This window comes from Neofelis nebulosa, chromosome X, assembly GCF_028018385.1.
Source record: "Neofelis nebulosa isolate mNeoNeb1 chromosome X, mNeoNeb1.pri, whole genome shotgun sequence".
Taxonomy (NCBI): Eukaryota; Metazoa; Chordata; class Mammalia; order Carnivora; family Felidae; genus Neofelis; species Neofelis nebulosa.
This window is the reverse complement of record NC_080800.1, coordinates 58954033-58976990: the sequence shown is the minus strand read 5'-3', so window position 1 is coordinate 58976990 and position 22958 is coordinate 58954033. Positions and strand designations below refer to the sequence as shown.

Sequence of the window (22958 nt, the reverse complement as noted above, 5' to 3'; positions counted from 1 at the left end):
TTGTCTGAGGATATCTTGATTTCCCCCTCATTTCCAAAGGATATTTTTACTAGGTAAAAGCATTCCAGGTTGACAGCTCTCTTCTTTTAACACTTGAAATATTTTGTGTGACTTCCTTCTGGCCTTTGTGGTTCCTCATGAGAAATCCACTGACATTGGAATTGTTTTTCCTCCGTAGGTAAGTAAGGTGTTGTTTCTCTCTTGCCTTTTTCAAGATTTTTCTCTTTGTCTTGTTTTCAAAAGTTTGATTATGATGTATCTTGGCATGGGTTTCTTTGAGTTTATCCTGTTTGGCCTTTTTCAGCTTCTTGAATTTGTAGGTTTTTGTCTTTTGCCAAATTTGGGAAATTTTCAGCCATTATTTCTGGAGGACTTTTTTTTAGCCTCACCTTCTTTCTCTTCTCATTCTGGGACTCCAATGACACAAATGTTAGGTCTTTTGGTATAGTCACCACATGTCTCTGAGGCGCTGTTCATTTTTTTAAAAAATTCTATTTTCCCACTGTTGTTCAGATTGGGTAATTTCTAATGTTCTATTTTCAGGTTCACTGATTCTTTCCTCTGTCCTCTCCATCCTGCTGATAAGCCCATCCACTGAGTTTTTTAGTTTGGTTATTGTATTCTTTGGTTCTAAAATTTCTATGTGATTCTTCATTATATCTCCTATTTCTTTGCTAAGACTTTGTTCTTCAAAAAAAAATTGTTTCAGCCTTCTTTGTAATTGCTCATTGAAGCATTTTTTTATGTTGGCCACTTTAGAATCCTTGTCAGATCATTGAAAGCTCTCTGTCATCTTGGTGTTGACATCTGTGGATTATTTCTCATTCAAGATGAGGGTGTCCTGGTTCCTGGTATGATGAGTGATTTTTTTTATTGCATCCTACACACTTTTGGGTATTATGTTATAAGACTCTGATCTTATTTAAATCTTATTTTTGGTAGGCTCTTCTGACCCTGTTGCCATCAGTGGAAGAGGCTGCTGCCTGGTTACTGTCAGGTAGGGACAGAAGTTCAAGTTCCCCCCTTGGCATCAGTTGACACCTGAGGCAGAGTTCTTGCTACTGGGCAGGGTTGAGAGTTCCAGCTCCCCACCAGACCGCCACTGACACCTCTGTGGCTGGGAGAGATTGAAGTGCCTCTTTCCTGCTCCCCAGGTGGCTTCCACTGACCATGGGTGGGGGGTACAGGTAGGGGCAAGGATGGTAGGACAGTGGAGGGGGATGGGAGGAGACAGAACATAGCAGTTAAAAGTCCTGAGTCTCCACTATTCCTCCTCTGACACTCCAATATCACTCAACAGGAAGAGGAAGCCATGGTACCCTGTGGGAATGGAAGTCCAGCCTCCCTATTCAGCCTTTTTTTTTAAGTTTATTTATTTTAGAGGGAGAGTGAGAGTGAGTGGGGGAGGGTCAGAGAGAGAGGGGGGAAAAAGAGAGAATCCCAAGCAGGCTCTGCACTGCCAGCATGGAGCCCTCCGCAGGGCTCAAACTCACAAACTGTGAGATCATGACTTGAGCAGAAATGCGCCCCCAGCCTTTTCTGACACCAGCACAGAGATTGTTGGGGGAGCCTGGCAAGAGTAACACTCTGGGTTTCTACTTGGCTTTTGCTGGCATGGGTGGGCCTACAGTTTGTTTCTATGATGTTTGATTACAGTAGAGTAGTTATTGTTTCAGAGTTTTCTGTCTGGCTAATCAGCCCATTTCCCCGTCTTTTGGCTAGAGAGAGCAGACTTTTGGGACATCTAGGTGGCTCAGTTGGTTAAGCGTCTAACTTCAGCTCAGGTCATGATGTCGTGGTTCACGAGTTCAAGTCCCATGTTGGGCTCTGTGCTGACAGCTCAGAGCCTGGAGCCTGCTTCAGATTCTGTGTCCCCCTCTCTTTCTGCACCCCCTCAAAAATAAACATTAAAAATTTTTTTTTAGAGAAAGCAGGCTTTTATTGAGGTTTTTTCTGGTCTGTGTCCACTGGTGCTTCTAGGCTGCTGGCTTCTCCAGCGCCAGTCTGGGATATAGGGAGGCAATGAGAAAACCTAGGGAACTCCCCACCTTGAGTTCAGGTTACTTGGGTTCCTAATAAGCCTGCGCTTTCCTCCTCCTTTCAGAGTCTTCTTACACTTGTTTTATATATAATGCCCAGGATTTTAGCTGTAGTTAGGAATAGGGAGAAGTTTATTTACTCAAACTGGGTCCAGAACTAGAAGTGTCTCATCTTTTTGTTTTTGTTTGTAATTAATGACATTGCTTTGAAGAGTACGAGTCAGTTGTTTTGCAGACTATTCTACTTTCTGGATTTGTCTCCCCCCAACCCCCCACCATGGTGTCATTTATTTCAATACTTTACACCCTGTATTTACTGTAAACTGGAAATTAGAATAGAGACCATCTTAAATAGCTTGGTCAGGGTAGGCGTCAATGAGAAGGTGACATTTGAGCAAAGATTTGAGGGAGGTGAGGAAGTGAGTCATAGAGAAAGGTATACCTTGTAAGGGAACAGCAAGTGCAAAGGTCCTGAGTAAGGAGTATACCTGGCTTGTTCAAGAAACAGTAAGGAGGACCAAGTGGCCAGAGCAGAATGAGGGAGGGGAAAAGTACCAGGAGATGAGATCAGAGGTTTAGTAGGGGACAAGATTGTATAGGGCCTGTAGGCCATTATAAGTATTTGGGCTATGGGGCGTCTGGGTGGCACAGTTGGTTAAGCATCCAACTTTGGTTCAGGTCATGATCTCATGCTTCATGAGTTCAAGCCCCACATGCGGGTAGAGCTTGAGTCCCGCTGTCAGCGCGGAGCCTGTGTGGGATTCTCTCTCTCTCTCTCTCTCTCTCTCTCTCTCTCCCTCTCTCTGCCCTTTGCTCACTTGCGCCCTCTCTCTAGAAAAATTAAAAAAAAAAAAAAGTATTTTTGGCTTTACCCTGAGAGACATGGGGAGCCATTGGAGGGTTTTGTGCAGAGAACTGACAAGATCTGACTTGGTTTAGCAAGATCACTCTGGCTTCTGTGTGGAGAATAGGCCACAGAGGGCAAGGATGGAAGCAGTGAGACCAGTCAGGAGGCTTCTGCAGTGATTCAGGGGAGAGATGATGGTGGTTTGGACAAGGGTGGTAGCACTGTGTTGGATTCTGGATGCACAGATATCCCCCACTTTTCAAAAGTTTGCATCACACCACTTTGCTTTTATGAAAGACCTGCAATGGTACCTGTTTTTGCTAACAAAGAAACCCAAAGAGGATTTTTGCTTGTTAAAAAAAAAAAGTGACAATGGCATTCAGCATTTGTTGTGCAGCGAGCAGTTATAGAGGCAGCAGCAAGAGCAGCCTGGCTAGGCTCCTTCCTGGAGAACTACACTCAGCATCTCAGCATCAAGCCACCATAGATTTGAAGTGTGCGTGCATCTGTGCTTTACGTTTTTTTTTTCTTTTGTCCATTTATCTTGTGCATTCATTAGCGAGATGTGCCCTAAGGTATCAGAAAAGCCTAAGAGAGGTTATGTTTTGAGTCTGGGAATGCCCCCCAATTTTTCCATATACATTAATGGTAATTGTGCTTGCTTTGGCAGCACATATACTACATTAATAGTAATTGCTTTTTTTTTTTTTTTTTTGCCATTTCAGCTTATTAAAGGTTTCACGGGAACCTGTATTTTGAGGAGATGGTCACTAGGATTTGCTGACAGAATGGATATGAGGTGTGGTTCCAAGGTCTTTTGGCCAGAGCCACTGGAAAGGTGAAACTGCCATTGACTGAGATGGGGACAGCTTTAGGAATGGTCATTTTGGGGGGAAAGATCAGGTGCCAGATTTCGACATGTTGAGTTTGAGATGTCTATTAGACATCCAGATGGAGATGACTGGTCAACAGACCCTGTCACTGAGGTGCTCAAAGTTAGAGAAATGGAAATAATCATAGGGTTTTTTTGGGGGGGAGGATTAAATGTAAAACACTTAGCGCATTCCCTGGTACACAACAGTTATGACCAAGTCTAGGCTAGGCTGGTAGCCCAGGAGCTTGAAGCTTTTTATATATGCTCAGCAGTTTGACAATACAGAGTGCTAGACTCTTTTTTCCACATCCTAAAAGTGGCTCAGGAAAAAAGCCCCCTATAGCCTGGGCCCTCTGAATTGCTCTGATTGAGGAATAAGCATTGTTAAGCCTGGAGAGAATGGAGAATGGAGAGTGTCAAACTGCTCTCCCCATGTCCCATCCGTACTGACTGGTTCTCTTTCTCTCTCTCTCTCGCTCTCTTTTGCTCTCGATCGCGCCCTCTCTTTTTCGGTCTCTAGCTCGCTCTTGCTCGCTCTTGCTTGCTTTTGCTCACTCTCTCTCCCTCGCTTTCTCTCCCCCTCCCTCCCTCTCTCTTTCATCTTTTCATTTTTTAATGAATATGAGTAAAATCCCTTTAGAATCGTAGTGAGCTTCTCCTCCACTCACTCCAGAGAGACTCCGACTGGACTGGGTTGGCGAGGCTGGGAGGACCCGACAGCCCTGAGATGCTTTGACACTTGGCACACCTTCGCAACTGCTAGATCTCCAGCCTAAGGCCCCAGGGGGACAGGCGCCCCCTACAGGCGGCTGCGGTTGCTAGGCAACCAGGCGGCCAGTGCAGAGGCTGAAGCCACCAAGGAATAGGCAAGGGGATTTAGGAGGAAGAGAGAGACCACTTCTCACCTCATCCACCGTCTCACTGGGGTCCTCGACAAATTGACCCAGTTGGGGGAGGGGGGCCCGCTGCTGATGATCTAGGCTCGTTCTTGAAGGCAGAGCTGTGTACAATTTAGACAGATTTTGTGTGTGGGAAAACAATCAGCTTTGTCCAAAAGCCCTCTGGTTTCACCTGGGAGCTGGAGATCTGGGTCGCTTGAAGGCAGAAGTTTCTGGTTTGCAAGTAGGGTGCATTGTTGTAGGTGTGCATCCTCGGTGAATGGGAATTCTAGCACATTGGGTGTGGATGGGAAAAATTTTGGTGATTAGTCTAGTAAAGTATCAAGATTTCCCCACCATTCTCAATATGTGGATTAGGGAATTCTTACTTTAGCCCACTGAAATAAAAACTCTCCATAGAGAAGCGCCTGGGTGGCTCAGTCAGTTAAGCAACCGACTTCGGCTCAGGTCATGATCTCACAGTTCATGGGTTCGAGCCCCGTGTCAGGCTCTGTGTGGACAGCTTGGAGCCTGGAGCCTCCTTCAGATTCTGTGTCTCCCTCTCTCTCTCCCCCTCCCCCCCACTCTGTCTCTCTCTCAAAAATAAATAAATATTTAAAAAAATTAAACAAACACCTCTCCATAGAAATGACAATGTATATAAAGGATCATTCATTTCTTGGTGGAGCCAAGTTTCTCAGTGGCTTTCCTGAATTAGGTTCCTCTATGGAGTTGGGAGAGATCCTGAGGTCTGTTGACTCCTGTGAGTAGGGACAGAGCCCAACAAGAGGGAAAGAAATAAAAAGAATCGGCAGGTGATAAACAGAATTCAGCAGCTTCCTAGTGCTGTGTTTGGTTTGGAGCTAGCAAATTCTCGGTTCCATGCCCCCTCTCTTAGGACCATCCTGAAGCACCCCATCTCTATGAGGGCCTTTGGGGACCAGAAATCCACAGTTTTTCTTCTACAGCTTTTTTCCCACACAACCTAGTATTTCAGCCCAAGAGTAGGTCCAGGCAGGCCAAGGCTGTAGCCACAATAACTGCTCTACTTGGGACACATCTCCTCACTCAGCTAGTACAACAGGAGCTTTGTTGTGGCAGGACTCCAAGCCATGGCACACTTAGGGGAGAGCTGTGCTCAGAAGTATCACTGTGGGCCTTCCCTCGAGAGTTCCAAGGTAGAGATATCAGGCTGAGGTACTGGTAGCCAGAGAGGTACTGGTCCAGCTACTGCCTCAGTCCACAACATCTCCACAGGGTGTAGTGACAGAGGGAGGCTCCTTGCTCTCTGTGCTTCCGAACCGAACTGGGTCGGAGCTGTGCCTCAGCTCTATTAATAGCCACCTAGCCCAGCCTGCTAGCCCCAAACCCTGATGCCAGGAGCTGTGACTCAATACCTAAAAATAACGGAAAGCAACTGCACCTCAACCCCAATGAGCAGCTCCGTGAGGCCCTCCACCCTCAAGTTTTTGTCAGTCCCAGTCTCCAGTCCAGGGCCTCATAGAAGTTAAGTGTGCCACTGCTGTCCTGTCCTCCTAGGAAGACAGTAAGGGTAAGCGGCAGCAGGCTCAGGGCCAGGAACTCAAGGCTAGGGGCTAGGCGTAAGGGTTTAGGGTCTGGGACTAGGACCTGGCATTCTGGCCAGGAGCCTGGACTCTGAGGTTACAAGACTGCAGCTGAGAGCCTGGGAGCTTAGAGGCTGAGGCCCGCGGGGGTTGGAGAGCCTGGAGGTTGCCAGGATTAGGTCGGAAGGGGAGGGGAGGAAGAAGCCGCAGGGCTGTGAGGGTGGGCGCCCGGGAGGGAACAGAAAAGTAGGGGTGCGGGGTGGAGGTACACGCTGAGAGGTGAGAGCCCTGCAGTATCGGACAGGCTAGGCGCCCCGGAGCTGAGGCCGGCAGTCGGTCAGATTGAGGGGCGGATCGGGAACAGGGAAAACTAAGAAAATGCAGTTTCAAAGGGTAGTGTGTGAAGGAGACCCGCCCTCTACAAGGCGGCGTGGACGCCCAAGGAGATTGGGACCGGGCAGCTGCCGCGGCGTTGGTTCCCGATGCGCCTACCTCCTTCCCGCCGGTCGCGCGCCAGCGCCCCCGCCCACCGCGCCAGCTGCAGGCCAGGTTTGTAGTCTTGGATGGCTGCCTGTGTGTGTTTGTGCATGTGTGTGCACGGCGGGGGCGGGGCGGCGAGAGGGGAAGGGGCGGGGTCCGGGAGGAGGAGGGGGCGGGAACACAAATTCAAACGCGCTTCCGTCAATTCCGCGACCGGAAGCTGTCAGGGGCACCTTGGGAATTGTAGTTCCCTGGGCTGCCTTGCAGTCGAGTGGGGTTTTGTCCCGAGGCGCTAGTGCTGCCCCAGGTCCCAGTCTGGCGAGAAAAAAGGAATTGTGAGGAGCGAACCTCCTGACCTCGCCAGCGTCTTAATTAGATTTCCCTTCGTGTGGGGACGCGAACCGGGGTGACTTGGTGCGGTGGGAGGGACGAATGGTCAGCCACAGAGCCCGCTCGGGTCCCTGTTTTTGCCTTAAGCTCCTCCCTCCCCCTTCTACCAGATGCCTCATCCTAGGTCAGCTCCTCACTGGTCTCCTGAACTATTTTAGCCCAGGAACTCGCGAGCAGCAAACACATTGGGGAACCTGCTCCTAGAGGGGAAGGAGGGCCTGGGAACCAGACCCTGCACGCAACAGCCCACGGAGGCGAGAACTTGTGGAAATCGGACTATACCCTCAGGGTCTCGAGTCAAGGACACAGGTCCCCAACCGGCACGGAAAACAGGTGACATTCTTACGTCATGGTGATGACTGTCGCGGCCCTCTTCTTGCGGCAGGTGACCACAAGGTGGAGCTACAACGCAACTCTGCGCAGCGTGCCTTGGCCACCCAGAATGTCCCGTGATGGCTGCTCTCCCGCTTCCCCTCTTGCAGCAACCCCTCCAGCCCAAGAATCTCTCCGTGATGACCCCTCAATGTCATTCATGTCACAACAGAGGATGGAATGTGCATCCCCCACCAAGCCCCGGCGCGGAAAAGATTAGACTATGACAAAACAGGAGTTAAATTCATTGAATAAGCAGATTGACACCATACAGGAACCAACCTGTCTTGAAGAAAAGGCTGTGCACAACAAAAAGCCAGTTATAGTCACAGAATTAAATGGCTAGATGGGCTCTTCGGCCCTCAGCGTCTAGGCAGGAAAGCAGCTAAATTGCAGGGGCCAGGGGAGACAGTGAATGGAGTGAGGACTGGTGACTCCATCATCTTAGTTCTCCAGCAAAGGCTATTTTGTCATCTCCTTCAGTCATAGGTCCAAGCTATCCCATCCCTGACACACCTTGTGTCTTCTACTCGAGAACACGCACACACAGGTCTGAAACATTATCTTGGCAACCTCCTTTCCACTTCCTCTGTTAACATTTGCAGAGAAACTTCCTATGAGTCACTGTCTTCCTAACCTAACCTCAGGTCAAAACCCTAAGGGGAGCAGATTCCATGGAAGCTTGCAGCATGCCCACCATCTGTGCAGAGGGCCCTCATAGTTCAAAACCTCCTGTTGACAAAGTTTACCCCACCCCAACCCCACCAACTTTCCATCTCAGCTGCTCTGTCTTCCTTGCTGTTAGCCAATCCAGAGAGGCCTCAGACTCTGGTAGGTGGGGGTCCGGGGCTGGGCATTCACTCCATTATGAAATTGTTGATCCTGGTCAGCAGCACTGCTGTTTCTAAGCCTGGAGCAGGGGGTGGGGAAGACATATAGGGAGTGACCAAAGAGAAGGCTATAAGAGGAGAAAAATGAGGTGAAGGGAGAAAGTTCTTACCAGTTTTCTCTCTCTCCTTCTTACATCTCCTATAGAGAGAAAAAGCTTCCCATTGTGAGTTCAGCCAGCTGCAGGCATGGCCTTTTGATCCCAGGTTCCCCCAAACTGCCTTTCCCAGGTTCAGGCCAATTTGGTGTACAAGGAAGGGTCCAAGAATCTCAAAGGAACCAAATCCCAAGCTCTGGGCAGCATGTAGGAGTCTGAATTGGCCCTATCACCGGGACCCTGGGGGGCATGAAGACCCAGAAAGCTGAGGCATGAAGCACTCACCCTTGTAGGAGGAAGGTCCACAGAAGCAGCAGGGTGGAGACACAATTGGTAATGATCCACATCATTAGGTAGGTTTGAGGGGGCTGTGGGAATAGGAAAAGGCTCCTGTCAGTGGCCAGAGGCCCAAAGGTAGTATATGGGGGGAAATGTGTAAGGAATAGAGGAACAGGGTTAAGGAGAGCCAGGGATGGGAGAAAGGGAGGGGTGACAGCCCCAGAGCCCTTACGATAAGCCAGACGGGGTAACGCATTTGCTGTAGCAGCTGGCAGTCGTTGGTGGTCACCGAGTCCACCCCTGCACACCAGAGCAGGGAAAAGAGCCAGGGCTTGTTCACCACAAATAGGTTCACCGACACATTATCCTGGTGTAGTGCCCTGGGGGGGGGGGTGGGTGGGAAAGAAACAGGAACATCTAGTATCATGGGGCATGAGGCACAGGAAGCAGCCTTTGTCTGTGCTTGAAGCTGCAGTGTCACTGCCAAGGAACTCTCAGTCCTACTTTTACATAGCATCCCCTGAGCAAAAGTAATTTTCTTTGCATAGCTCAACTTTGTCTCCTGGCAGATTCCACCTACAGATCTGAGCTTTGCCATCTGGGGCTACACGAATGTCTCTCTTCTTTGTCCCATGACAGACCTTCAGAGGTCTGAGGAACAGTGACCATGTCCCTGAGTCATCTCCTCTCTAGGCCCGACAGCCCCAGTTCCTTCATCCAGGGCTGGGACCTGGGTTATCATTCCCTTCACCATACAAACCTCTCCTAACCTGATCTTACTTCAGTTGATCAATGTTCCTTTCTTTTTTTTTTTTTTTTAAAAAAATCTTTAATGTGTATTTATTTTTGAGAGAGACAGAGACAGAATGCGAGTGGGTTAGGGACAGAGAGAGAGGGAGACACAGAATCCGAAGCAGGCTCCAGGCTCCAAGCTGTCAGCACAGAGCCCGATGCAGGGCTTGAACTCACGAGCTGTGAGATCATGACCTGAGCTGAAGTCAGATGCTCAACTGACTGAGCCACCCAGGTGCCCCTCCTTTTTTTAATTTTTAGAAATTAATTTATTTATTTTGCGAGAGAGAGAGAAAGAGCATGAATGGAGGAGAGGCACAGAGAGACAGCCAGAGAATTCCAAGCAGGCTCTGTGCCGTCAGCTCAAACTCACAAACCGTGAGATCACGACCTGAGCTGAGATCAAGAGTCAGATGCTCAACCAACTGAGCCACCCAGGCGCCTCTATCAGTGTTCCTTTCATGGTATGGGGGCTTGCATCTGAACATGATATCCCAGGTGGGCTTGGCCCAGCTTTGAGTACAGCAAAACTTCCTCCTTCCTTCTGGGCACTGTGGCTGTTTGAAGGCAGCCCGGGGTCAGGTTAGTTTTGGCAATGTCACGTGCCATTGATGACTCATTATGAACACTATTCAATCAAAGCTCTGGTCTTTTTCACACATGTTCATGCTGATGCCAGTCTCCTCTCTTGTCTTTGTGCAATTGAACTTCTTTTGGAGTGCAAATGTAGGTAGGTGTTTACATCTATCCCTGTTGTGCTTTATCCCGGTATATTTGGTCCATCATCTTAGAGTGCTTAGACCTTTCGGGGCCTCAATTTCATTACCACTGTATTCATTACTAATTCATGTCTTTTGGAAACCTGCTCAGCGGTTGAGGTTGACCAGGACAAGTCTAAAGTGAGGGCCAAACCCCATGTCGTGTCTCCCTCCATGGTGACAACTTGGGGAAAGGTCCTTGAAATACTTATGCTAACTGGGCTACCATACAGTACACTTTTTTTTTCTATCTGACCACAAGGACATGAGAAGAGACCTTGGCAACTGCATGCTTTGCAGTCCATCATGTTTACGGGCTGGGTCAGCTTCTGGGGCCTGGCTCACATCTGGGACTCTCTTGCTTCTCTCCTCTCGATCCATCTCCCTTGCACTTACCTCTTTGGTGGTGAATGAAAGCTAAAACTGTTCTTGTGGCCCACAAGGTCCTACCCAATTGGGCTCCTGCCTATATCCCCAGCCTCACCTTTCCCTTGCTTATTGGGCTGCTGTTTCTGCTCTTCTCACAGCTCTTTTCCTCATTAGCTCCTTGTGACCTGTCAGGTCTCAGCCCAGACATCACCCCTTTAGCTACTTTTCCGGATGTGGCCCCTCTCTGGCCCTCACTCCCAACCCTAATTGCTCTACTATATCTCCCCATTTTATTATCTTCATATCACTTATCCAGTATGCATATAATTCGTTCAGTTTATTATCTCTTTCACTAGTACGGTCAAAGCCTGCAACAATAGTGCCTTTCACATAGCAAGTGTTAAATATATTGATAAATATTTGTTGTATGTGTGAATGAATGAATGGCCTTTGCCCTCCCTGAGGTGACTCTTCCCTACCATTAAGCTTCACGGGGTCCCCTTGGCTCCTTTCCTCTGGCACTCACTTGATATCCAACAGTGGCAGGTCTTGATAGGGGAGGTTGAGAAACTGGGGCCTCTCAGTTCTGTTGCTTCCCTGCTGTCCATATATCTGGCGCATTCTAGGTGCCCGTTGTTGGACCTTAGCCCGATCTTCATCCGGTAGCCAAAGGACCTGTGGTTCAGGGAAGATGGGCATGAAGCTGAGGAAGGCTTGGGGATTCCCGGGGCGGGGCCAGGGGCAGAGAGGTTTGATAACAGAATGGAGTATATGAGTTGAGGTGGGGCCCTGGGGCAGGGGGCAGCCTCAAAATTATCACCGTGGCCTAGGGAAGGCAGGGGTAGGGAAATGGGCAAGAGGGGGCACTTGGGGTCCTGGAAATATCACCATGGCTTGGGGCACCCTTGCACTCAGCACAGTCTCCAGTGTCTGGTTCACAAATGTGTCATGGTATGTGTGATTTCGTGGGGGGCGGCGCAAGTCAAACATGATAGAAAGGTTAAGGACTGCAGCTTCCTTCAGCAGCTCTTCCAATGTCGGGACTGTCTGGTTCTCAGCCTCCTTCCGATCAGGGTCTGACAGCCGCTTGGCCCCCCAGAAGGGTTGCCTCTATGAGAACAGTAAAATTATTTCAAGACCAGAAGAAGCCTTTAGGCCATTCCCCCATCCTCACGATCTTCACTCGTTTCCCCCACTTGGCGCCAGGCTTGTGTGCACCCCTGAGCCACAGTCTTTCTTTCTCCAAACCGTGACCCTTTCCAGACCCTCTAACACCTTACTCTGTGACCCTAACCTCCTACCCCTCTGGTTTCCTAACTTTTTCACATTTTCTCTTTGGTCTTGCAGAGACCTCTGGGACCCTGGCCCTTTGGTTTCTGCCCAATCCATCAGCCCCTGTCTGCCACATCTACATCCCCTACCCATGGTCCACCTACAGCTCAAATTACTTTTCCATACCACCTTCAACTCCTTTCCTGCCCTGCCCGCCCCACAAATCCTAAACCCTGATTCAGTTGTGTGACAGTCTGCCTCCTCCACCCCTAGAATTGAGGGGCAGAGCACATCATGTGGACTGTATAGTCTTTTACCTTCATTGCCACTTAATAATCCTTTTTTTTTTTTTTTAGTAAGCTCTATACCCAACGCAGGGCTTGAAAGCACAACCTTGAGATCAAGAGTCACATGCTCTACGGACTGAGCCAGCCAGGTGCCCCACTTAATCATCCTTTCACTTGTTCTTGTTTTGCTCCTTCTTCCATTCCTAGTGGCTCTTCCAAACCTCTGCCACTCTCCTCCCTTCCCCTTGTAATCAACAAACGACCTTACCTCCTAACCGCTGACATGGAAAAAGCTAGCTATCTGATACTTATTATAAAGTATTTACTATGTGCCAGGCAGCGTTAGAAGTACTTTATGTGCATTGATTTATTTAATCCTGCCCAAATCCTACAAAGTAGGTACTATTATTATGCCTATTTTACAGACGAGGAAAGTAAAGCAAGAGAGACTAAGGAATGTTGCCCAGGCTCACATAGCTAGTAGGTAGTGAAGCCAGGACTCAAACCCAGACAACCCTTGGTCTTAATCACTCTGGCATGTCATTGTATATAGAGTTAAATGAAAAGACAATCAAGTTGCAAAAGAATATATGAAGTGATCCTATTTGTGCAAAATGACGTGTGTGTGTGTATACACATATGGAATATGTACCCACTGTTAGCAATGATTATCTCAGAGGAGTTGGATTATGGGAGACTTTCAATTTTTACATTATTTCTCTAATGTTTAATTTTTTTTATGCGGAACAAGTATTACTTTTATTTTTAATCAGGCTGTGTACTGGGGTGGGGAACCCAATGTGAGACTTGAACTCACGACCCTGAGATCAAGACCTGAGCTGAGATCAAGAGTTGAATGCTTAACTGACTGAGCCACCCAGGCCCCCCAACATGTATTATTTTTAAAGGTAGGAAAACAGGAACTGAGAAAATAAAGTATCCTTACGAATATTTTCCATCACCTACAGAACTGAAGCCTGCACTTCTGGGCCTGACATTCTTTTTTTTTGGGAGGGGGGTGGTTCTGGCATTCAAAGCCCTCTGAGACCAAGCCTCTGCTCCCCTTGACAGTCTCAGCTCCCACTGCTCCCACAAATTTTATCTCCCAGTTGCACTGAGCCACTTTTTGTTTCCTGAGAACACTTCTTCATACTTCTGGGCTTTACATATGCTCTTCCGTCTGACTAGAATTGCTGATCCCTGCTTTGCCCATCTTAAACAGCATTCTCATTTCATGTGCTGCTCAGGCATTCTCTCTTGTGAAACCACTCCTGATCCTCTCCCACACCTACCCTGCCAAATAGTGCCTTTGCTCTCTCTCCTCTTTGTTTACTAAGGATATTGTTATCGATCTAGGTTTCCTATTCTGATAGCCTGTTGGCTAAGCTCTCTTCTTTCAGCGGAGGGAGTGACTTGAGGGCAGAGCCTCTACACCTATTGCTCAGCACAGGGATCAGAAAATACTTATCAATGAATGAACTCTCCCCTCAGCACCCCCACAGGTGGTTGCCTCTTTTGTGAGGCTGTCTTCACCTCTAGGAACCAGGTCCCGGCATTGAGCTTCTTCAGTTCAGCACAGGAGAAGTCACTGCTGTGGGAGGAGGTTCGGGCTGGGAACACTGAGGCCACATCTGTGGTCCTGCTCAGGTGCTCATCATGCATGAGGAAGGGGATCCCGTCAGAGCTGAGGGCACAAGAGGTGTCAGAGGGCTGAGTTCTAGGGCTGATCATCATTTCCCAAGCTCCCCTAGTGTGTCCCTCTGTCCCCTAGTGTCTCTCACCTGACCATCACATCAGTCTCGAACACAGCAGCTCCACATTCGGCTGTTTTCCTCAGTGACATCAGGGTGTTCTCGGGGGCCAGCTGGGAAAGGGAATTGGTAGGGGTGTAGCAGAGAAGGGTGCGAGCCTGGGAACCCACAGGCCTGATTGCTGCAGCCTAGAGGAGCAGACCCTTCCCACCCTACCAGCATTCTACCCGACACTCACCATGGGGGCCCCTCGGTGTCCCACCAGACCAGGCTTGGGGGGTAAGTCTCTGGGTTCCATGATACAGGGTGAGGAGATGCACAGTGGGGCCAGGTAGATGGCCAGGGCAACTCCAAAAAATAGGAGCAGTAGCAGAACCTTGGGACCTGTGGGGAATGAGGGACAGGCTATGGAGAAAGGGCAATGGGTGAGCTCTGGGGACAGAAAGCAGAGTGTGGGTGCAGTAAAATGGGCAGCAGGAGGCAGAAGCATCGATGGCCAGGGAGGGTATGTTGGGGAGTGGAGTTGGTACCTCTTCGATGGATACGGTAGAAGGTATCAGCAACAGGCCAGGCCAGGAGGGTGATGCCAGCAACTGCTCCAATATGAAGGAACGGGGCTGTGGCCTGCGGACAAGAGTTGGTGAAGAGGGTTCTTCTCTCCAGTGCCCCTCTCCTTCTCCTAGGACCTGACTTTTGGAGTTCAGAGCTACTTGCAGTCGTGGGGGACCAGGGAGCAAGATACGTCCAGAGGTTGGCCACAGGCCAAGGCTCCCACATAGGCACTGGAGATCAGCCACTCACCTGCAGTGACAGACGTAAGCTACGCCACTCCTGCTGCCATTGGACGTCCAGTCCCACAAGGCCAGCGGCCACAAGAAGCATGATGAGGAGCAGCAGCATCTGGGGGACCAGAGATGAATGGGGTCTTCTTTGTTAGCCTGGGGGTCCCTGGGCTGCCACCTCTCTCTTTCCCCTGGCTCATCCACGTTCTTTCTTTCACTCAACAAAAATTTACTGGGCTTCAGGTCCTGAGCTTGAGTCCATGGGTAGAATATTGAGGTGCTCAGCAAAATAGCTGGCCAAGCCCTGGGCCCAGTGGTCCCCGTTTCCCGCTCACTCCCACCCGCACTCTTACCTTATGGACACTGTGCAGATGCAGAGGCTGGCCGCAGAGCCGCAGGAGCAGGGCCAGGAGCTGGAAGCAGAGGGTGGTGGGAGGTATGAGGTGCCAAGAGGGGTCACTGAGGTGGGCTTCCTGGGTTCCCAGGCTGACGCTGACACCGTCCCCCTCCCCTCCCCTGCCCTCAGTGGCCAGGGGTTGAAGCTGAGCAGGAAGGGAGGACTGAGGTAGGGGTTAGATGGGCCGCTCCCTGACCCACCAATAGCAGGGATGCATATGTGACAAGTAGAGAGATGACCAGCAGAAATGCCAGGGACCAGTCCATCCAGTGTCCCCAGTGTTGGAACAGGAATCTGTGGGAGGGGAGAGAGAGGTGTCTGAGTGGGGGAAGGGGTGTTAATAGTGGCCTGAGGGGAGTTGGGGTGGGTGGGTTCAGAAGGAGGACTAGAAGGGAGTGAGAGGGAAGCCTTTCATGGGGCCAGGGGCTCCAAGGACTGGGGAGACTTCATGGAGCAATTTTCTAAGGAGGTTGGGTAGCAGGACAGCTGGGCAGGGCCGGGAATGACTGACCACCCAGGGGTCCCAAGGTGGGGCGTAGATTAACATGTATGCAGAGGAAGGGGGGGATCTGTGACACACTCATTGAAGTTGTGCAGGTCATTGAGAAGGATGAGCCCGATGTACAGCCAGCCCAGGGAGAGGAGAAAGGTGAGGAAGAGCAGGCCAAACCAGATACAGTCGCACTGCAAAGGGGCAGGAGAGAAGCTCACAGCCGATCCCCACTTCCAGCTCAGAGTCCCCAACGGATGACAGCTCCATGGGGCTTCCCGCCAGGAGTAGGGCTGCTCTGCTCTGCTCCGCAGGCAGACAGAAGTTTTCTTCCTGGGGAAAGAAAGTCCCTTCCCCCCCTCCCCACCACCCCCCACCAGCTGCCTCTGAGCACACTTGGCTTCCTTATCCCCTCCAGGCACCCTCTGCCTCGGACTTCCAGTCCCCCCCATCCCTACTCCACCTTGCTGGTTTGCATCCTCTCTTTGGGGCATTTCCTCCAGTGGCAGCTATACAGGCAGTGGAGGCAGCGGGCCCAGACGGAGCAGCAGCTGGGGGACTCGGCCATGGCGAGGGCCTGGGGGAAGGGATACTGGGCCATCAGGGACCCTAGCAGAAGGCAGATCCCAGCCTCCCTCCCAGTGTATCTGAGGAGCGTGGGGGAGGAGCAGAAGCCTGGGCCGCTGCTGGGCAACGGAGGTCATAGGGCTGCTGAAGTCCCAGATTAGATGAGGAGGTGAGCAAAGGGGGATAATCTCTGGGGTCTTTCTTTCCCTTTAATCTGGATACCTGGAAAGTCGGTGGGACAACCAGGAGATCGGGCCTCTTTGCAGGCAGGGTGCATACCCAACCTCTCCAACTCCTCCCCATTTAACAGCATGCATCCAGCTTTGGGGATAGAGTGCTTGCCCAGGGTGGGGACTCAGGAGAAACTGCACCAGGGTGGGGCAAATTCAATTTAGCAAGTTGAGGCAGATCTGGCCAAGCTTTAGGCAGCCCCAAGGTAGGGAGCCTTCCACCCCAGGAACCAAGAGTAACCTGAAGCAGAGGTTCTAGTTCTGACCTGGGGCTAAGGGAGGCTGGCTAGTTGGCCAGTTGCTATGGATACAGAGATTGCACACACCACAAAACCCCGACTATAAGATTCTCACTCTCCACCTCCCAGGGGCCAGGGGACACTGCCAATAACAGGAAGACTTGAGGGAAATAGGTTGCCTGGGTCACTCCCAGCCTTCTGAAGGAACCACTCTCCTGCCCGCACACACCTGGAAAATCTAAGCCCTCTGGCCCCAGTCTTGTCCCTTCCAGTCCAGTCATTCTGCCCCCCCACCCCCCAGCCAGGAACCAGTCTCCACCTTCCCCCTTTTAGGGGCCCCACCCTCTGAGATCACTTGGGTGAAGGTACAACAAATACTGGTCAAAGGTTTGTGTGGGGGGGTGTGGTTGTGTTGGGGCTGGGGATCATTGGACCTTGTGCTTTTGGGTCAGGCTGAGACCTGGCTGGCTTACTGATCCCCAAACTAGGCTGGGTGTGTGATTGTCATTCTACGTGAGAGGGTGTGCGATTTGTGTCAGCTTTGTATGTCTGTGTGCACTAGTGGCTGTCGGTAGTGGGTTTCAGTGTGTAAAGGAGTCCCTGGATATACCCAAAGTGTGTGTGGTCTGAGGGACATGACCCTTTGTCATCTAGGCTCCCCTAAGGCTGTGGAGTCTTAGAGGGTACAGTGGTGGGCTCCCTGAAAGGAGGAAGGGTGTGGCTGCTCCTGAAACTGCCCTCCTTATCCCATGCTTGCCTTGGGAAAGGAGAATTAGGGGATAGGGAGTGGAGGGGTAGGGATCGTAGCTGGGGGAAGGAAAACTCTCCCCTCTCTGAGACCCCTCCCAGGAAAAAGCCATCTTAAAAGGAGACCCCTGCTTCTTCCCATCCCGGGACTGGCTTCCAGTAGCCTGCCCCGGGCTCCATCCACACTCCCTGCCTCCCTTAAGGTTCTGCCCCTGTATTCCAGACACTGCCTTCCAGAGTCCCACCTCCCTCCAGGATCTGAGCAGTCTGAAAACCCCAATCAGGGGAGTTGAGCAGGGGCACTGCTCAATCCCTGAGCCCAGTTCCTGCCAGTGGGAGCCGGTCTCCACCCCACCACCCCCGGCTATAACCCCCAGCCTTCCCAAGTCCTCACACCTTTTCTCAGCGGCAGCTCCACTCTGCTCTCTGCTCTGCACTGCACTGCTTCCCAGCTCCTCTCCGACTTGTCTGCCTCCTCCCTCTTCCAGTCCTTGGCTCAGCCCCACTGGTCAAACAGGTGGCAGTGTTGCCACCTACAGGAGTCTGTGCGGGTTCTCTCCGAAAGCCCTCAGCTGCTCTATGGCCAGTGCCCAGCCGGGGTGGGACGATGGGAGGGAGGAAGGAGGAGGGGGAGCAGAGCTGCTTCTTTACTCGCTGCCGGTCCGGGGGCTTGGGGTGAGGAATTCTTTTGTGCAGCCTTTCCCATCCCTCTGTCCCTCCTCCTGTTCCCCTCTCAGTCACTGCCGGGGCTTTGTCTGGGCTCTGGGAGGCGAGGGCTGAGGGCACCGGCGGGGGTGGGGTTGGGGGTGACCACACAACTGCAACTTGGCAGAGAAGAGGGGGCCCAGTCAACCCCCTGGGAAGGGGTGTGTGTGTGTGTGGGTGTGGGTGTGTGTGTGTAAGTCTAGCATTTCCCTCAAGCTCCCTGGGAGGATAGCCTCGATTTATCACCTTCCCTTTCCTCCCGGGATCCTACTTCTACTTCTGTAAGGTACATCTAGAAGATACAGGGTTCCAAGCTACTTCCTGAACTCTGGGCAGCAGGTTGCCCTGTTTCTGGACCAGGGATCTCCATGGGCCTTGTGACTCCTGAGAGACACTAGCAGCCCTCCCCTTCCCCCTATCACCCCAGACAGGAGCTGATGATTCAGGATGTAGAGACTTGTGTCATTTCTTTTGTCTTGTCCCCAAGGTATCTAAAGTCTCTTTCCAGGAATCATTTGCAGAGTGTAGTGTGAGGGTCACAAGCTTTTGGAAGATGACTTTTGAAAGATGCTGTTACTATACATACCATCAGCAGAAGGCTGGCTAGCGTGCAATAGTCAGGTTAGTGCTAACGCACAGGGCTCGGGGTGAGAGGAGGGCTGGGGGACTGGCTTGACTGACCTTCCCTGTTTACCTTTTGGCTGATGCAGTGGCTCAAAGCCTGGGGGGCTTGCAGTGTTGGTGGGAAAAAAGTCTTCACTGGGGATAAACTTGCTTACCCTTCCCCTGACACGTACTGGATTTGGAACAGTGAGAAGGAAGACTAGCTCTCTTATGCCAAGAGCTGCCCCCCCTCCCTCTGCCTTCCCATTGTATCCAGGGGCTCTAGCTGGCAATGGCAGAGGCTCCTTTGCTCCCCCGTCATTAAAATGCAAAGAGAAGCTGGGCTGCTGGCTGGCAGGACGCCAGAGAGGGCTGCGTAGTCACCTAGTCCTCCTGCAGGCTTCATTTTAGACAGGTTATCCTTCAGTTTCCTTTGCTTGGGGTCTGGTAAATTCTAGAGGAGCCCTGGCTTTCATGTGCCCAGTTCTCAGGGGTGCTTTGGGAGCTTTTAGTTGGGTGGGGGGAGGGGCCTGGGATTCCTAAAGCATGGATAGTTAGCCCAGGGCTTGCAAGCTCCTCAAAAAGCTACAAGGCCAGTCAGCAGCCTGTTTGGCATTCCACGGCTGGCCTCGTTTTCATTTTCGCTAGAAGCAGAGATGGAGAACCCTGATGCATAGTAAGGAGAAAGCAACACCCCCTTTTCCCTTTTCAAAGGAGACAACAAGCAGCCAGTACTGTGCTGTCCTGGGAATGGGCAGCAGTGTGGTCCCACACCAGTGCTATGCCAAGAAATCAGGCTCTAGGGCATTAGGAACAGCTACCACGGTCACCCTAGATTCCCACAAGAAGCTTTGGTGTAAGCTAAATGTGGGTTCAGGTTAGCTGTCACAAGGCAGTGAGGCTTGGGTACTTGTACCGATTCTCCTTGATAGCATTCCCGGGGGCTGAGGAGCACAGGTATTTCTCCTTGTAGCACAGAGGATCTTTCCAAATAGTGGCTAGACTAAGATTTATTTATGTACTTAATATTAACATTTTAAAAGATTTCATTTACTTCAGCAACATGGAAGACAACTAAGTGTACTGTTAAAACACCTAAAATCCAGAGATGGTCAGGGCAGGAAATATCCCAAATAGCGCCTCCATGCCTGATGTGGGATGAAGGATCGGTGCCAAACCTCCAACCTTGGCCACGCTCTGCCATTAAGCTGAGACAACCCAGAGGTAAGACGGCTTTGGCCTCATCCCCATCAGTGGGGAGGCCTTACCTGCTCACAAATAAGAAAGGGCTAGATTGGTACTGAGGATTTGATTCCCAGTGAGTCATCAAGAATGTTAGTTGGTTCTCTCTTCAGCAGGTGGCTTAGCACCTTTCTGGAGAAGAGAGAGCAGTAGTCTGGGGCCAGGAGGCTGGAGAGTGAGGGCCAACATCCAACAAAGACTTCCTCCCTTTTGGTAACGGGCTGTCCCTTTTTTTTCAACAGCAAGAGGCCTGAAATCCAGAGGAGTCATTAAAAAAAAACTCCTTCTGGTTGCAACCTGAAAGTATCTCCCAAGCCAGACTGGGAAAGAGATGGCAAGTCCAGCTTCAGTGGGCTTCTTCTTCAATAGGGGAGCAGCCAGAGAAGAAGCTGGTATTGCTGGCCAGAGCTCGTTTCTTTTTCTTCCCTGGAGCTTTATTTTCTTGGGATTCTGCTACATGTTTCGATTCTGGGAGGCCAAGGGAAGAGGCAGCTGGAGTCGTCTTCTTTAACAGCACCTGCTCCACATCACACATCTCTTTGAGGAGCTAGAAAGGACAGAGACAGGTATGACTAGATCCTGGGTAGGGGCAGAGGCTCAGCTCAGCCTCGCCACTACAAAAGCTCAGTACGCTGTAGTATGAGGTGTCCCCCAAGATCGGTCTGTCGAAAAGAAAAAGAAAGACTGGTCTATGCACAAGTCCCACTTCCCAGCAAGCTGATCGTACCTCTGCCCCCTTTTCTCCCACTGCACTCTGTCTTAGCTAATGCAGAGAGGAATGCTAATAGAGTTGAAAATGCCTGCCTTCAGCCCACCTACCTTGCTGTTGGGAGTGGCACAGACAGGGTTAAAGAAGCTCAATCCTGGGGTAACCTCTGTGGGGTCCTCCAGTTTGAAAGAGCCTTCGGAATCCTGGGTGGGCTCAACAGTGCCCAAACTATCCTGAGAATCAGACAGGCCTATTAGAAACGTGGCTACCAGGGTTACAAAATCAGTCTGCTCCCCTTTAACCAGTGAGGTACCAGCTCTGAGTGCCTCATCTGCCAGTCCAAGCAAGTCTCAGGGAGACCCCTGCTTGGGGTTTCTTGCTGGCAGCCTCTGAAGGCAAAGGACTGGGTAGGATATCACAAAGCAAGGCTGAAAACAAGGCCAAGCCTTAGTCATTTCTTTGATTAATCTTCCACCCTCTATAATATGCAGTACCCTTGTTAGCATGTCTATAGGGTGTTGCCTGTATTGGGTCTTCCTTTCAGAGAAGCAACTAAGGCCAAGAGTGAAAAGTTACTTAGGTAACAAGGAGACTCTGGTAGAGCTCAGATTAGAATTATAGCCTGTTGTCATGGAAACAGAATTGGATTGAGAGTCAGGAAGCCTGAGGTCTAATTTTAGCTGTCATGACCAGCTGTGCAATATCAGGTGAGTCACTGAAGCTTATCTCTCTCTGGGTCTTAGTTTCCCTCTCTGTATAATGGGAGCATTGGACTAGATCAGTGGTTTTACAACCAAAATTCTTAAGGGGAAGCCCAATACATAAATAAGTAAAGAGCAAGTTGCTTTGATTGACATGAAGTCAAACCGAGCCAGGCCATGGTCCTCGGTTCAAGAAGTACTTCCATGGAGCCACTAGGGTAGACTCCAGAACCCAAATTGAAAAAGCCATGGGAACAGAGATCCCTGCTACTTCTACAATTCTTAGCCTGAACCCCAGCTTGCCATGTTAGTCCTCTAATGACTATCTTCCTTCGAAGTCATTTTAATAGAAGAGCCGGCAGAACCGTTCACATGCAGATGTTCAAGAAATGCACGATGAACGAACGATCATTATACCAAGCTTGCTAGAGTTGTTGTACATCACATAGAGAGCTGTAGGAACAGGCTTTTGCCATGAGCACAGGTAGGTGTAAGGCAATCTTTGTTTCCCTGAGTTTGCTATTCCTGGGAATATAAGGAGGACAGGTACAATTAACTTGGCCACAACAGTGACTATTTGAAAGACCAAGTTCCTGTGGGTCTTTCCTAGAGCCATGGAATAACTGGTTCCCATGGAGAGGGTCTAAGCAACTAATTTCTCAAGATGTCAGAAGGATTAATTTCCTTCCTGGAAGCTGCCACGTGGCCCTTATAGTTTCAGCTAAGCCTCTGGGCTAGTTTGGTCCTGCATGTCTATGTGCCTGTAGTTGCCTGCTTTCCTATTTCCTGTTTCTGCCTCAGAAACGGCACCACAACTTTACAGCCAAGGCTTGGGGTGGGGAGCTGCATATCTGGAAATCTCCTGGGACAGGCTGTGGTTTCTGAAAGGGGTATGTGAACAGGCTGGCAGCGAGGAAGAAGGACCGAGAAGTGAAATGTCTCTGGTTGCAGAGGGCCAGAGAAGGGGCAGGAGACTCCAGGTTTCACGATGGTGGGAACTGGCAGGATGTCTGAAGGGACGGCTGATCCTACCTTGTCTTGTTGACGGTTCCTACACTTTGTGGGGTCACAGCTACAGTCCGTGCCGCAGTCCGACTTTTGTCTCCTGCACCCACACTGCTTGTTCCCACACCAGCCCTTGCAGGAACACTGCAAAAATGGGTGTGTAGAAAGAAAGACACATTACCAAAAGAGTTAGAAGACCAATTTAACATGCCTTCCCTTCCTTTGCAAGCCTTTTCAGAAAAAAAAATGGAAAGTACCATTGACTTTACCATGCTTCTATCTCCTCAGTCCCCTCTTCTTTAGTGAAACAATGATCATCAGAACCACGAGAAGTTGTCTAAGAACAAGTCATGGTAGACAGATCCATTTTCTTGTTTTGATACCAGAGGGATACCATGATAACACAGGCTAACTGGCAAAGACTCTCATGACAATTTTATGGTCAAAGCGAAGAACTGCAAGTTGGATGGTAGGAGTGTTAGGTATATTTGAGGACTGAGTATAGTTGCTCAATATCTTTCGATCTACCCAGCTGTACTTGCATCCAAGTCACAGTTCTACAGCTTGTTCAGTGTCAGCCTGGGCTACGTCTGCAGCCGTTGA

At 50.4% G+C, this 22958-nt stretch overlaps 2 protein-coding genes and 1 long non-coding RNA gene across 5 annotated transcripts in view; 1 reads left to right on the top strand and 2 right to left on the bottom strand.

Moving 5' to 3' along the window:
• Window positions 1-6037: 6037 nt before the first annotated feature.
• LOC131503084 (uncharacterized) lies at window positions 6038-8136 on the top strand. The gene is made up of 2 exons (XR_009257304.1): window positions 6038-6752; window positions 7459-8136. It is a non-coding gene; the product is annotated as an uncharacterized LOC131503084 (long non-coding RNA).
• GDPD2 (glycerophosphodiester phosphodiesterase domain containing 2) lies at window positions 7675-18070 on the bottom strand. 3 transcript variants are annotated; one of them, XM_058714434.1, is made up of 16 exons: window positions 17787-18070; window positions 16071-16184; window positions 15698-15801; window positions 15318-15411; window positions 15074-15133; window positions 14740-14838; window positions 14469-14562; window positions 14177-14322; window positions 13969-14051; window positions 13721-13871; window positions 11517-11738; window positions 11155-11303; window positions 8942-9089; window positions 8716-8798; window positions 8446-8474; window positions 7675-8355 (listed from the first exon to the last, which is right to left on the bottom strand). In XM_058714434.1, the coding sequence occupies exons 2-16, from the start codon at window positions 16173-16175 to the stop codon at window positions 8303-8305; spliced, it is 1620 nt and encodes a 539-aa protein (XP_058570417.1). In that variant the 5' UTR covers window positions 16176-16184; window positions 17787-18070; the 3' UTR covers window positions 7675-8302. The 3 variants fall into 3 exon arrangements, with proteins under 3 accessions (XP_058570417.1, XP_058570416.1, XP_058570418.1); XM_058714433.1 differs by lacking the exon at window positions 17787-18070 and adding an exon at window positions 16397-16420; XM_058714435.1 differs by lacking the exons at window positions 15698-15801; window positions 16071-16184; window positions 17787-18070 and adding an exon at window positions 15829-15913.
• Window positions 18071-19690: 1620 nt separating this feature from the next.
• Window positions 19691-22958, bottom strand: part of KIF4A (kinesin family member 4A) — a 120918-nt gene continuing 117650 nt past the window's right edge. Inside the window, exons 28-30 of the mRNA XM_058714432.1 lie at window positions 22383-22499; window positions 20760-20882; window positions 19691-20487 (exon numbers count right to left, since the gene is read on the bottom strand). Coding sequence (XP_058570415.1) covers window positions 20287-20487; window positions 20760-20882; window positions 22383-22499 — 441 coding nt within the window. The 3' untranslated portion in view covers window positions 19691-20286. The remainder of the gene's footprint in view (window positions 20488-20759; window positions 20883-22382; window positions 22500-22958) is intronic.